Source organism: Urocitellus parryii, chromosome 15 (genome assembly GCF_045843805.1).
Source record: "Urocitellus parryii isolate mUroPar1 chromosome 15, mUroPar1.hap1, whole genome shotgun sequence".
Lineage (NCBI taxonomy): Eukaryota > Metazoa > Chordata > Mammalia > Rodentia > Sciuridae > Urocitellus > Urocitellus parryii.
The window spans coordinates 5,449,491-5,464,508 of record NC_135545.1 but is presented as its reverse complement, the minus strand read 5'-3'; the positions used below and the strand labels follow the sequence as shown (position 1 = coordinate 5,464,508).

The following is a 15,018-nucleotide window of genomic DNA, read 5'->3' as shown; positions in this document are numbered from 1 at the left end:
TAGGGCTGGGGAGGAGCCAAACCCCTCGCAGTTCTCAGAAGAGGAACCCCACACTCACCTGGATCTGGAGCTCATCCCCTGGGCACAGAGGGCGGAATCTCAAGGCCAAGGACTCCACTGGTGGAACCCTAGGTCCAGAGCAGAGAAGGAGCGGAAGTGTTGTCCTGCCTCTGTCTTGGGTGCTATTCTGGAGCAGTAGGACCAGGACCGAGACCCAGGTAAGGGTCCGAGGTTCCCCATTCTCAGGTGTGTTTCTGAGCACCACTGTGTACACCAGGTGTGTCACCTCCTGCCTGCTGGACAGAGGTCCAGCCTCATCCACACACATGGCCTTGGTCCTGCAGATGTTTTGGGTGGGAGATGGGGCGTGGGTAAGGTCCGGCCCTTAGGGCTCGGCTCCACCCAGGGCCCTCACAGCACTCCATCTGAAGTCCCTTCCTGTGAGGGGAAACAGGGGCATCTTGTAGTGAAAGGGAGGAAGTTGGGCCCCCCAAAGAGGAATTCAAGACCGTGAAAGAGAAAGTCCCCAATCTTGGGCACGCGCAGTAGCCCAGGGACTGACAAGTTAACTTTCACCAATGAACACCATTAGCACTGAGGTTGGCTCCCGCTCTGTGCATTTTTGGGTGGAGAAAGATACTTTGGCTTGGGCAGAGGAAACGAGATCATGTGAAATTCAGCTGTCAATCAGGGTGCCAGTCAACACCAGACCCCCCAGGGGAGAAGGTAGAGAACCAGCACAGCCCTGTAAAAGCCAGCTCCACTGTGCCCATGGCACCTTGGACTACTCCCCAGCTCAGCCTACTCTGCGACACTTTCTCTTGCAATGAACCTCAGTCTCACCTGCCAGCCTCTCCTGTCCCCTCAGTTCTGTGCTTGGGATGCCAAGAACCTGGACGTGGGACCCCGGCTCCCTAGAGGTGCCCAGTAAGATCTCTGGCAAGACAGCCAGGAGGTAAACAGGTGCCAGCCAAGGTTGGTGAGTCTTTACACTCTGCCACACTCTGCAGGACTTGTTGGGATTTGGGTTTTCATTGTGTTTTCCTTTTTACCTCCCGATGAGCCTGTGTTCCCCCCACTTCTTAGCCACTGCTGCACCGAGCCCCACGGTTAGACTTAATCTGTGCTGGAAATAAGACAGAACTCACCAACGCAGGCACGTTGTGCAATCATCCAGTGCCCCAACGCCACGGCCTTTCTAAAAGGAAATAAGCTGGACCAGAGCTCAATCCTCTTCGCTGACTGCTTCTCTGCTTGGGGCGTCCCTCGGGCCCCCACGCCCTTCTCAGCCTTCTGCAAGCTCTCATTCCCTCTGGGCCACTCTCCCCTGGCCTTGCTTGTGGATGTCACCTCCTCCCAAACACCTCCTGTCCCTTCTGTGATGTTCATCCCAAATTCCCTGCCTGTGGGGAATGGGGGTATTAACTGTGGTTAATCTGGATGACTGGACGCTGTTGAAGGGCCCCGGGACAAGCCAGGGAATTCAAATTCCCCTGAAGGTGAGTCAAAGTCATCGCCAGCTGGACCTCGTCTGTGGGAGACAGAACAATGGCCAGAAGCCCCTGTGCAAACCTTCAGGGCCTCTGCCAAGCCCCACTTCTGTGCATCAAGACGTCCTGGGGCTCCTAGGCAACCACCCCAAATCCAGATGCTCTCTTGTCTCTCGGGGAGACCAGTAACCCCCTGCATACCTCCCACCAGAGGAGAAAGGGTCTTATGAAATGCCAGCCACTGTGGGACATGCCTGGCTGCTCCTCCTTCCTGTACCCGGGACTCTGCTCTCTGTCAGGATCTCGGTGATGACTGCTCAGGGAAGGAGTTAGTTTCCTTTTCTTCAGAACATTGTCCTGAGGTCCCCCCCTCTCCAGGGACCTAATGGGCTCCCACATTTTTAAAATATCTGGGTTGAGACTGATTCAAAGGGCACGGTGGTCTGACGTAGATGTTCTATCTGCTCCTTTACTAGAATAATTATGGCCATTTCTTAAACAAACAAACTTCTTCTTTTGTGAGCTCATGGTTTTTTTTAAGCCTGTGGGGTTTTTTTTCCTGCTGTCTTTATTCAGAGGTCAATTAATCACGGTTTAATTCTCAAATACCCTGGAAAGGAAAGAGATCATCCCCTTGGGGTGCCATGGATCTGCCTCGTGGATGGACACTGGCCACCTGAGCCATTGATTCAGTCCAGATGTGATCCGTAGACCCTGCCTCAGCCTTGCCACCTGTCCAGGCCTCCCGGGTCCATGTCCTACTCTGTGCTCTCACACAAAGGACATCTGTGATGGACTCTGTCTTCATTTACAGGGAGTCAAATCTGACAGGCCATGTAATATTTCTTGTCTTTTTTCGGGTACCTTTTTGCACACCTGTGTTTTGCATGTGATACATGCTCTGTACCATTTTCATGACACCAAAATTGGCTTATAAGTAAATGAGCCCTCATAAATTCAAAGAAATGGAGCCAAGTAAAGTAAGCCCTTAATAAAAAGATCAATTTATTTATTTATTTTTAAAAGGTCAATTTAAACTGGTTAAAAAGATAAAAGTAGATGTCACTGAAATTACTAACCCATGTTTTTTTCTAGGTGGTCAACCAATCAAGAGAGTGTTGGTTTCTATGAAATATTTATAGTGTCCATTGCTTTTAAGGTTTTTCTTCATCAGGAAAAGATGGCTCAAAATGTTGACTAGTTTTAACTTATATTTGGTTTTCATTGGTAACCTAATGATAACAGTTAAAAATGGGTAAATTAGATTTCACATCAATGAGATTAATCTTTATGAATGTGTTTGTTAAAGGACACATAGGATTAATTTGCAAAGTTAAAATACAAAGCATCAACTACTAAATATATATCTAAGCACTCTGGCTTCTTAAAAAAAAAAGAAATATTTGGTTCTACTAAATGTGTTTGTATATATTGTTGGTAAGTGAAAAATCATTTTGATTGCTTTATTTCTGTTTTTTTCTTTTTCCACTAAAAGCAAGGTTACCAACAGTTAGGACTCTAACAGATGTGATTCTACATGTAAGAAGTGCAAAAGGTTTCAACTGTGTTCACATTTAAAATTATGTAAGGATTTGTCTAAGGTCAAATTTTGATGTGATTATATAAAAACCAAAATCTATTCCTCTTAAAACAATGAAGTCTCTTAGAACATTAATCTCTCTTTTCTATCTATCAAGATAATTTCTTGTTTCTATTAGGTGTTATTACTTAGGGTAACTAAGTCTTAAAGAATTAGGGAATCCTAGCTAATTTAAACATTTTAAATGATTGCTTTGTAACTTTGATTAAACAAACAACAGTTATTTTAGGTTATCAACACCCTAAGCATATGTGACTACAGATATGTATGCATCTTAGAACTAAATACATTTGTCCAAGCATTATTTGAAAGTTATTAGCATGAAAGCTACTTAAGTTTAGCATCAGATAATAAATCTATTTCTGATCATCAACACTGTTTCTTAAATTTATAAAGGATTTTATATGTGATTGAATTGATAAATTTATGAGTCTTTGTAGAGGCTAAATAGATGCCAAAGATACATTATTGATATTATAGAAATTATGTTTCTTAGTTTAGAGCTATTATACAAACTCGGTAAGTTCTTGCTCTTGTTACTTTCCCTTGGAAACTCTTGCCTGTAAGGTAATAAGCCATCACCTATAGGATAGGATACAATGCTGACTTCCAGTACTAGTACTAACCGTGTTTAGATGGTAACTGTGTGATTACAGACTTTAAGGTTAACATCATGACTCCACTTCAAGACTCTTTAAGACTGGATGTTTAAGATCAAAACTGGATGTTTAAGACCAAAGCCAAGGAAGTAGAGGGGCCAAGGAAAAAGCAGGATCTGCAGGACCTGCGAGTACCCCCCAGGTCTCCTGCTGCACTTCCAGGGGTGAGGACTCACCCTTGCTTGCCTCAGGCCTCCGGTCAGCCCTGAGGGGAGCCATGTGGGCCCAGCCCGCCTCCCAGGTGCTGCTGTGAGTCCAAGCTGGGCCCTGGGTCGTCTCCTCCATGGCTCTGGGTCCTTGCAGCCCCGGCCTTGCCCATTTTGAAATGCGTTTGTCCCTTTGTTGCTGAGTGTGGCTTTTTAAAAACTGGGATCATTTCTTTTGGTAACCGATTTTGTTTTGTCTTGAGAGTCCTCGATGCATTCTGGAGACCTGACGTTCCCCTATTTTCTGGTGTTTTCTCCCAGAGTGTAACTTGTTTTCTTATCCATTTAGTGGTCTTTTGCAGGAGAGCAGGCTCCTGTGCCCTGACATCTGACTACGCCTGAGACCATACGGTGACAGGGTGGGAGGGCTGAGCAAGGCCAGGACAGGGGCAAGGTCTGTGGAGCTCAGGCAGCTGGGAGGGCTGACGGAGCCCGGCCTCAACCCCGGAAGCTGAAGATGGTCCCCTGCGACATGATTCAGTTATGGACTCTGAGCAGCAGGGACCATCCCGGAGCATCCAGCAGGCCCCTGGGTCCTGTCACGAGGGTCTCTCTGTGGGGGAGGAGGCGCCTGTTCCAGGGGAGGACGCCGGGCACCCACAGAGGCAGAGGCAGAGACCGGGGTGCGGCAGCCAGGGCCCAGGCTGAGGACCTGGGAGAAGCAGGGGGTGCACCCCCTGAGGGTCTCTGCAGGGAGGAACCCTTCGGGACACTTATATTTGGGCCCAGGGACACTGATTTCAGATTTCTGGCCTCTAGAACATTGAGAGTGGGAAAATCTCTTTGCTGGAGACATCAGCTTGACGCAGTTTGTTTCTGGGGCCACCAGAGAAGGATGGGGCCGGGCTTCACGGGCAGCTGAGGGGACAGCAGAGAAGGACCTGGGCAGAGGCCTCCTCCCCCATGGCCTGCAGCTGTTTTGAAGGCTCTTGGTCTCCCTTGGCCACCTCCCTTCTTCCAGTTTTTGCTGGAACTTTCCCGTGGAGCCCCACGACTCCATGAAAACTGCTGTCGTCCATGACCTTAGACCCAAGGTCGGGCCCTGGACCTGTCAACACTGCTGGAGGGAGACGGGGTGCAGCTCCGTGACCTTGGCCTTGGCAATGATCTATGTTTTTTGCTATGACCCCAAAAGCACAGAGAAGAAAAGCTGATAGAGAAATGACATTGCAGCAAGTTGGACAGCTTCTGCCCAGCCAAGAAGGTGATGACTGAGTCGAAGAGCTGACCTTGGAGAGGAGAGGACACTCAAGGGCAAGGGCCTGTGGTCCAAAATGCACAGGCTGAGGGCACCCCAGGGGACAAGGTCAGTGATGTGCACACATTTCACAGCAAGAAAACAAAGGACCCAATTAGAAAGGGTCAAAGACTTCAATGGACATTTCTCCAAAGGAGGTGTACACGGCCAGCAGTTATATTTAAAAACACACCATGTCACTAATCATCAGGGAAATGCAAATCAGACACACAATGGGAGGTCTCCATGCCCCTCTGTGTCAAAAAGAGGAAAGTATTGGCAAAGACACAGGGAAAGAAGCCTCTCTGTGGGGTGTCCCTCAGCAGAGCAGCCATGTGGAGGAGCACAGCCCCAACCCTGAGAGAAGGGCCCGCCCAGGACCCATCAGTCCCACTGTGGGGGTCAGTGACCAAAGCAAAGAAATGAGCTTGTCAGGCTGCAGGGGTGGCTCAGGGACAGAGCTCTTGCACAGCACGTGGGAGACCCTGGTTTTGATCGTCAGCACCACATAAGAATAAAACAAAACAAAGTTATCAAACATGATAAAAGAAATGAGGCTGTCAAAGAGAGACCTGCAGCCCTCGTCCATCGCTGCACTGTCCACAAGAGCCAAGGTATGGGACCGCCCACATGTCCACCAGCAGGCAGTTGTATGTGACAAAGGGATGCACACACACACACACACACACACAGCATGATCTTACACAACCTTGGAAAAGAAGGAAATCCTACCATTTTCAAAAGGCACACGAGCGTGGACAACAAGACGTTAAGTGAAATAAGCCAAAATAGAAGGACTAATATCCCATCTGTCATTTTATGTGGAATGTGACAAATTCTCATCCAAATGTAAGACCACAGGGTGGTGGCAGAGCTGGGGTGGGCTAGGAGAGAGGAGGGTCCAAGGGCACAGAGCTGCACCTGGGAGGAATGAGTCCCGGGGTCGAGGGCGCCCAGGGGACAAGGTCAGTGTGACGTGCAGCGTATTTCAGCACAGCCAAGAGAGCTCCTTCCAATCTCCCAGGACAGAGCAACAGGGCAGGCTCTGCCGGGCACAGAGCATCTTCCCACAGCACAGGGTGTGCCAGGTGGAGCGCAGAGGGGCTGGTGGGGTTGAGGGCGCTCACCTGGGAGTCCCTGTGCTCAGCCCTCCACGCTGTAGGGAGTGTCACAGCTCAGTGCTGCACACAGTGAGCAGATGCCACCTCTGTGTGTCCATAAGAGAGTGACATTAGTGATGGTAACAACAGAGCACAGCGGTGAATATTCACAAGAGCCTCGTTGTGCATAAATACGGGACATTTTATCTCTCGGTTGGACCACACTGACCTGGAAGTGTCTCTTGACAGTGTCGAAGGCGTCCACATAAATGGTCAGACCAACAGACAAAGCTGTGGCCCTGGAGTGTGGGAGGCACTCTGAGTGGCCACGCCTTCCAGTCCTGACTCACCAGGCTCTGACCAACCAGGGCATTCACTGTGGCCTGGGCAGGGTCCCGCTAGGAGAGCAAGGGAGTCTTCTGTGTGGCCTTAACCCTGGGGCTGAGATCCACTCACCTGTTCCCTTGTAGTCCTGCCCCTTCTGCCTTTATGGATAGCACTTTCTAAAAACAGAGTCCCCAGACATAAAAGCTGACTTCTGAAGTTCTCTCTCTCTCTCTCCCTCTCTCTCTCCCCCCTTCTCTCCCTCTCCCTCCCTCTCTCTATTCCTCTCTCTCCATCCCTCCCTCCCTCCATCCCTCTCCCTCCCTCCCTCCCTCTCTCTCCCTCCCTCTCCCTCCCTCCCTCCCTCTCTCTATTCCTCTCTCTCCATCCCTCCCTCCCTCCATCCCTCTCCCTCCCTCCCTCCCTCTCCCTCCCTCCCTCTCTCTCCCTCCCTCCCTCTCCCTCCCTCTCTCTCCTTCTCTCCCTCTCTCTCTCCCCCTCCCTCCCTCCCCCCCCTCTCCCTCCCTCCCCCTCCCTCTTTCTCTCCCCCCCACCCCCCACTGTCCTGAAGCCTGTGTGAAGGTCAATTTTGTCTGTGTTTTATTTTTTGTCCCTGCAGATTCCCATGGCGACCTGAGTTCAGCTGCAGCCGCTGATCTGGGACAGCAGTGAAGGTCTCTAATGACAACTGTGCTTCTTCTCCACCTGCCCAGGTGACATGCTGTTCCCCAGTGACACAGTGTGACATCCAAAGGCTGGACTCTGTCCTCTGTCCCCAGGGTGCAGCCAGCTCCCTTCCCAGGATCCCTTGTGGGGCCAGGAGCCTCTCAGAACCCCCCTCCGCCCACAGCCCTGCCCCTCTGTGTCCATTGGTTGCTCAGGGAAGCGTGCTGCCCCCACCCCTGCCCTTCTCCCCACACTGACCACATCCCTGGACACTCTGACCTTCCAGCTCTTCCCAGCGCATCCTCCCCACACCCTGCCTGGTCCTGCCTCCCCAGCTCCTCAGGAGGCTGCGTGGCCCCTTCCCTTCTCTGGGCACCCAGGACCCACTCTGGCCAACAACCACGGAAGCACAGGGTCCTGCTACTGCCAGGTGCACCTAGGGCCTGCTGTCCTCGCAGGTCCCGCTGTCCTCGCAGGCCCTGGGTCCTGGCCCAGCCTGCAGGGCCAGTCCGCATCCTCCCACCTCTGCTCTCGCCCCCTCTGCGCCCAGTCACTCCACAGAGCACAGCGGTGGCCTCTGCTCTGAGCCATGTCACCCTGCTCCCTGTACCCTTGTCCCAGGTCCCTTCCTCAGGGAACCCCAGCCTGTCTCCCCGTCCCCCGCCGGCTTTGCCCAAACACCACCCACAGCCATGGCCCCAGAGCCTGTCCCCCTCCACCAGCTGCCCCCCTGCACCACCTCCGACAGACCCCGTCAGTGCCATGTGTCCTCGCCCACTGTTTATGATGGTTTCCATTCCTGCCACCTCTGCAAGGAGACCCTGGGACAGGGAGGACCTCCACATCAGTGACGTCACAGCCCTAATCACGGGTGGACGCCACCCCCCAACACCTGCAGGAACCACACACACACACACACACACACACACACACACACACACACACCTGGACCTGAAGGAGGACCAAGACATGCAGAGGCAGGAGGGGGCGGAGCTGTGTGTCGGGAGCAGGGTCTGCGCCTGCCAAGTCTCGGACCCCAGCAGCCTGGCCCTGAGGGTGTGGGGGTCTGCAGAGGAGGGAGGACGGCTCTGGGGGAGGGTCCACAGCACGGCCCTGGGAGGCCCTCTCCTCCAGGGTCCCCTGTTCCCCTGTCACCGTCCATGGAGGGGACACGCAGCTGGTCAAGCCATGGAGGAAGTGGGCACATGCTGGACACTGGTGCTGGGGACAGATGGTGGGAGGTGAGGTGGATCCAGTGAGCAGGGGAGACCAGGGTCAGAGTGGACAGACATCAGGGAGACCAGGCTTAGGAGGAAAGAAAGGCCAGGTGGTGACTAGGGCTCCAGGGAGGTGTCGCAAGGTTGAGGTGGGGCCCACCTGGCTCTGCTGTGGACAGGAGCCTTGAGCCAGGGTCAGACGGGCCCCAGCAGGAGGGGTGGGCTTCAGGACGGAGACAGGCAGCTCACCTGCAGCCATGGGGAGGTGGCCAACGTGGGAAATGATGGGGAGGGTTCCCTGGGCAAGTGGGAGGCTGAGCCGCTGCATCACTGACCTGGGACTAACTGGTGGCATCATTTCCACACTCCACGCCCACTGTAGGCCTCGCTGCCCTCTTCCTGTGTGATGTCACTCTGAGGGAAGAGAACAGGACCTTCAGCTGGACAGCCTGGTACAAGGGGCAGTGGTCGCTGCCCTGTGCCCTGTCAGGGGCTGGAGGTGACCGAGGGAGACAGATAAGGCCTGGCCTGAAGCCCTCCTTGATGAGACCTGCTCCCCCCATGTTGGGCCAGAACTGGGGACAGACAGCGATGGCCCATGGCCCAGGCAGAGTCCTCAGCACCCACTAGCCCCTGCCAGGCACCAGTGCTCTTGACCACATTGAGTCCCCTTTGCTGGACTCTAGGATTCAGTGCCAGGTGCCTGCCCTGCCCACACCTCCTCTCCACCCCTGGGCAGCACTGACCTGAGCAAGATGAGGCAGAGGCCGAGGAGCAGGATCTTGACAGCCACCTCCCGGATGGCCACCAGGACCACCTGGGCCATGGGCCCTGACCTCCCTGCAGAAAAGTGGACGAGGCCAGAGTCACCTGCTAATCCACAACCTGAGTCCCTTCTCCCACACGAGGCCATAGTCGTGGCTCCTCCAGGCCTCCTCCATCCCTAGTGTGGGGCCATCAGCCCAGGCCTCCCCCAGGACCTGACTGCCCAGCAGCTGGACAGAGAGAACATAAGCTTCTCATTGTCACAATGAAGTCTTCTGCTAATCCATCGACACCATCAAGAAAATGAACAGACAACACACAGAACTGGAGCACAGAGTGGCCAGTCACAGAGTTGGGGGTCGGCGGGGTCACTGTCCAGTGTGTGTAAAATCCTCCTAGGACTCCAGTAACCAAGGACCCAAACACTCAGGCTAAAGCAGGATCCTGGGATTTGAAAACACACCCTCTGAAGGGACCTACAAATGACCACACGTACACATTACCTTCATGGATACCTTCATGCCAATTGAAGCTGCAGTGAGTGTCCCCTTCACATCCATTATGGTTTGGGTATGAGGTGTTCCCTGGAAATCTCCTGTGCCAATGCAGGAATGTCACAGGTGAAATGAGGAGACTGTGACACTGTCACCTGATCTGTGGATTAGTCCACGTGATGGATAATAATTTGAGGGATTACTGGGTGGTGATGGGAGGCAGGTGGGGATGGCTGGAAGAAGCAGTCCCTGGGGTGTGCCTTTGGGGCTTTTACTTGTCCCTGGCTCTGCCTCTCACTGTGCTCTCCTCTGCCCTGGGATGAGCAGCTGTCCTCCACCACACCCTTCTGCCACGATGTCCCACCTCACCTTGGCCCCAGACCAATGGATTTTGCCCACCACAGACTGAACCTCTGACTGTGATTCCCAGATAAACTCCTCTTCCTCTGAGCTGTTCTCACCAGGTGTTTGGGCCACATCAGTGAAAAGCTGACACAGTCAATTAGAAAATTGAACAATGACCTCAGCAGCATGTGGCACCAACTGAATGCACTTTGACCAGTCCCCCAAAGCTGACTGCTGCTGGACGCTTACCACACCCCAGACAGGCACCAGACTGCTGTGCCACTTCCTGAATCCTCAAGATGAACCCTGAGCTAAGTGGTCCTGTTATCCCCATTTACAGATGTGCAAAGGGAAGAAGCAAGAGATGGAGCTGTGAAGCAGGCATTAGAGTCCTGGAGCTCTGACTTCAAGTTTCCATCCCCATCACCACCATCACCATCATCACCATCACCATCACCATTACCATCATCACCACCATCACCATCACCATCACCATCATCACCATCATAACCATCACCATCACCATCACCATCACCATCACCATCACCATCATCAGCCTCATCACCATCACCATCAAGGTAGCATACATAGAAAGAGTGTGTGTGCGCGCGTGCATGTACACATGTGTGTATTTGAATGTACACACAGAGGTTCCCTATGAAAGGAGAGTCAAGCAGGGAGAGACACAAGATGTGAGGATTACCTTATTCTTACTTGTTGAGAGCCACAGCTGAAGGAGCCCTAGCAAACTTCCAGATGATTGGCTCACTGTGGCCCCAGCAAACTTCCAGCTGCCAGCTGATTGGCTTCTCTGCAATGATGCTCATTGAGCTGTTTCCCCGCCCTTTCAGACCACGGAGCTGCTCATTGGGGGACTCTTGGCTCCACCCACGCGGCACAGCCAATCGGTCTCAAGAGCGGGAGGAGTGGGGGTTGAGAGGCTCGCTGTAAGCTGGTGGTGGCAGTGGGGCTCTGAGGGAATTCCTGAAGAGCTCTTGTGGTTTTAGAGTGTGTTCTAAAAATAAAGTTCCTTTCTGCATGATAAGTGGCTCCTGAATTGTGCCCAGCCAGACTGGGGCACTTACTCAATTTTACTGCATGTTGAATTGTTTTCCTAAAATCCACATATTTTCCTAAAATTCACTGGTCAGTGGTCCCTTTTCAGCATGTCCCCCTCAGTCACCTGGACTTGCAGAAGACAGCCAGTGGGTCACCAGTCACAAGGCAGCCAGTGTGTGCTAGTGACCAAGTCACTGTCCTGAAGGGTGGAAAGCTCGTTTCCTTGAGGATGGGTTCATGTGGTCACCCCCAGCCTGCCAGGCCAAGGCACCATTAGGTTCCACTGTCTTCTTACTAAGACAGTCCTGCTCTAGGTCACCCGTCCCCAGTCCTGTGCCTGTCCCATGGGTAGGGCAGGTAATGGGTTTCACTGTGACACATCTGTTCCCCTAGAAGGTCTCACTTTGGGACAGGCACCCACAGGGCGTCAGGGGTTGTCTGCTGTCCCACTCCACCCCTTGTCCCCTCCCCCTCAGTCATGTTCTTACCCTGTCTGCTCTGGGGTCATGGGAAACCCAAGTCTCAACCTCTTCCTTCATCACCACCTCCTCATCCTCATCCTCCTCCTGCTCTCTGGGGACATGGGTGGTGACTGAGCCACCAGGTGAGCTCTGCAGCCAACAGCCCTCACAGCTGTCCCACGGGGACACTCTGGTTCCCTCCTGTTCAGCCCCTTCCTCAGCACACTGGTCCCCCCAGGAGCCTGGAGACCTGGCAGGAGAAGGGACACTCTCCAAAGGGATGTTCCTCTGGGGCTGGGGTGGACCAGGAGATGAGAAGAACTTTCCAGACACCCTGAGGGGCTCTCAGAACATCCTGTGAGTCCACCTCACCTTCATGGACCCTCAGGCAGGCCTAGGACAGGGCTCCAGGGACAGGTCCACTTCCCAGTGCTCCTGGGCTCCCTGCTGGCCTGGGACCCAGGACCCTCCTCTTAGCCTCCTGCCTCTCTACTCCCCTGTAGTGAGCCCTTTCTGTGTACTGTGGCCGCCATTACAAGATGGCGCTGATAAGCGCCGTGGCCTATGATAAACAACTCCTTATTTTGGGAGGGTTGGCACGTAGCTGTAAAACACCCTATGAGAAAGATCCACGTGGCAGTTGTGCATTGGGGCTTTATCTGCTTTATTAAGGCTGGGGCACGTAGCAGTAGCAGTAGGAGTAGTAGTAGGAGTAGCAGTAGGAGTAGTAATAGTAGAAGTAGAAGAAGCTAAAAGACATGTCAAAACAAAGGCCTGAATAAACTGCTGAAGGAAGAATCCTGTGTCATGTTTCCTTTGCTGGCGAGGGGACGCGGCACTCCCCACACCTGTAGGGGGGCAGTCCCCTCTCCCCTGACCTGGCTGGTCCCTTCCTGCATTCCTGAGCAAGCTGCCTGGCCCTGTCCATCCTGCACTGGTCACTCTGAGCGTGGATGCAGCTGGTGCTCGAGGTTGGCCAGCACCAGGGTTGCGAGGACATGGGGTCCCTGGATCCCAGCAGCAGGAGGAGAATGGTGACATCAGTGAGCAGGGCAGCTGGGCCCTGGGAGCTAAGTCATCCAGATGGCAGACAGTGGCCAGAGGCACTGTGACACTGTCATTTCTCTCCTACCAGGACATTGGGTCTGGCTGGCCTGAGGGCCAGGGCTCCAGTGTCCCAGGGCAGAGTGAAGGAGCCCTCAGGACCCAGGGTGGCTGCTGCCCTGCTGTGTGTGTTGTAGCATGAGCGGGTCCTGCCTGTGTCCATGGCCAGGGTTTGTGCATCATGGTGTGTTTGTGTTGGTATCTGTGGCCTCTGTTTGTGTCTGAGGTAGGTGTGTGTGTGCATATGTGGTGTGCACGTCAGCATCGGGAGTGTATATGTGTCCTGCATGTGTGTCTGCATGTGTGTCCATGGTCTTGGTGCACATGTCTGAAGTGTGCATGTGGATTTTTGTGTGTTTGAGCTGTTATGTGTCTGAGGTGTGTATGCATCTCATCTGCTAGTGCATGTGTGTGTCTGCACGAGTAATATGTGTGAATTTTGAGGTGCTCACTAGTTACTTTACGAATGGTAAGGAAATACAGAAATGCAAAATGAGATTGCTTCTCCAAGGGACGACTCTGTGCTCTTAGAGCATCCTGTCTGCAGTGATCTGATCCCAGCCTGCTGTGCCTGTGTGCTGTGTGAGGATGCCCTAAGGGAGAGATGGAGAAGGGCAAACCATTCCTCCCACACATGCACCTGCCTTCTGTCTCCTGGAGGCCCTTGGTGCCCACACAGTGAGCTGGTTTCCTAGTTCATCCACAAATTCCTCTCAAAACACTTGTGTTTCTTTCCCTCCTTCCTGGATCTCTCATTAGTGATGAGTGAAGTAAAATGTCTAGTGTGTTAATTTTCCCTGTGTGACAGTCATGGTGGAGTCCCTCTTTGGGGAAATCGTCCTTGGATGGAGTAGTGAAGGAACCCAGCTGTGCCTCTGTGCACGGGGTCCCTGCTGGGTCTGTGCTCTTGGCCTTAGAGACAGGGCCCCAGGCCTCCAGGTGGAGCAGATCCTGGGGAGGCCACAGGTGAGGAGGAAGCTGGCCCAGGTGGCCCCCACGCAGGCAGGGACCAGAAGGAGAGGGGCACAGGGAGGTGGGGGATGCAGGCATGAGGTCCCGTGCCCAGGGCTCAGTGGCCCCCAGACTCCCTGCCCCTCCAGGACCCTGGGCTCAGGTCAGCCTGGGCTGAGAAGAACCTGCAGGAAGCCTCTGGGCAGAAATTGGGCTGGGCCTGCGGTGCCTGAGGCCACCTGGCAAGATGGACTCTCCAGACAGAAATGTGAGAAGACAGAGGGGAACCTCTGAGGGAAAAGGGGAATAAATTCAGAGGAAGAGTGGGGAAGCCCTGCGGGTGTGGGCTGCCTGGAGCAGGCTGCTCACCAGAGCCAACCCGATTCTCCCAGGGTCTGGGAGTGCTCTCAATGCCACTGTGAGTGACTCATGCTCCTTACCAATGCTGTCCCATCAGAGGATCCTCTTCTACCAGGAGCCCACGTGGCTGCCTTCTGCTGCTGGCCAGGGGTGGGGACGGGGTCCTGAGGGACCTGCCACTGTGGGGTGGTGGCGGCTAAAGGGGCAGAAGAGGCTCTGCCTCCCTGTCTCTCCAGTCCTGTGTCCCAAACCAGCTGGCCTTACCCACTTCTCAGATTCCCTCTGTCTCTTGCACCATTTACAGGTTCCTAGTTGTGCTGAGGTGGGAGGAGCAGGGGACATGGGACAATGCCAACTACATGGGACCAGGAGCCTCAGAGCCACCTCCCAGTGTCTCAGCAGTGAAGTTGAGCTGGTCACGCCTGCCACCAGCCTGGACAGGAGCCTGAATCAGCCGCCCTGCTGAGGACTTGGGAGTGGCGTCCAGGCCACAGGTGCTTTTCACTCACGGCCAGAGTCCACCACTATTTACTGGTCCTCATGAATTTCTGGGTAATGCTGTCCCTGCCATGGTCTGGTGCTGCTTGGTGCATGTTGGGCAGTTACGTCCTGAACTAGCTTTCATTATTATAATGGGGCTTTCTAGAAGGAGAGTCATGAGCTCTCCTTCACCACTCTACCCAGCATCTGCCCTTGAGCTCATTCTGAAGGGCACGGAGGTTTTAGCTTACCTGTGGTCAGCCCTGAGTTCTAGAAAGTTCTCTCAGTGCTAGCCTGCAGTTTGCCTGTGGCAGGACATAAAGGAGCTGTGAAGGCTGAGTAGGAGAGAGGAGGGATGGAGAGAAGGAGGCTGGAGTGGAGGGAGGGGGTGCAGGTCAGGGGGAGAGCGCCCCCTGCAGGGTGTGGGCAGAGGGAGCATGAGCTGCTGATTCAGTGTCTGTGCTCAGGGGCCTCTGGACTAAGGTCAGCAGGAAGGACCA

General features: G+C 53.7%; 1 protein-coding gene across 1 annotated transcript in view; it reads right to left on the bottom strand.

Moving 5' to 3' along the window:
* The window catches only part of LOC144250496 (myeloid cell surface antigen CD33-like), a 28,225-nt gene extending 18,900 nt beyond the window's left edge, over positions 1-9,325 (bottom strand). Inside the window, exons 1-2 of the mRNA XM_077793330.1 lie at positions 9,246-9,325; positions 6,522-6,591 (exon numbers count right to left, since the gene is read on the bottom strand). Of these exons, the coding sequence (XP_077649456.1) occupies positions 6,522-6,591; positions 9,246-9,325 (150 nt within the window). The remainder of the gene's footprint in view (positions 1-6,521; positions 6,592-9,245) is intronic.
* Positions 9,326-15,018: the final 5,693 nt, after the last annotated feature.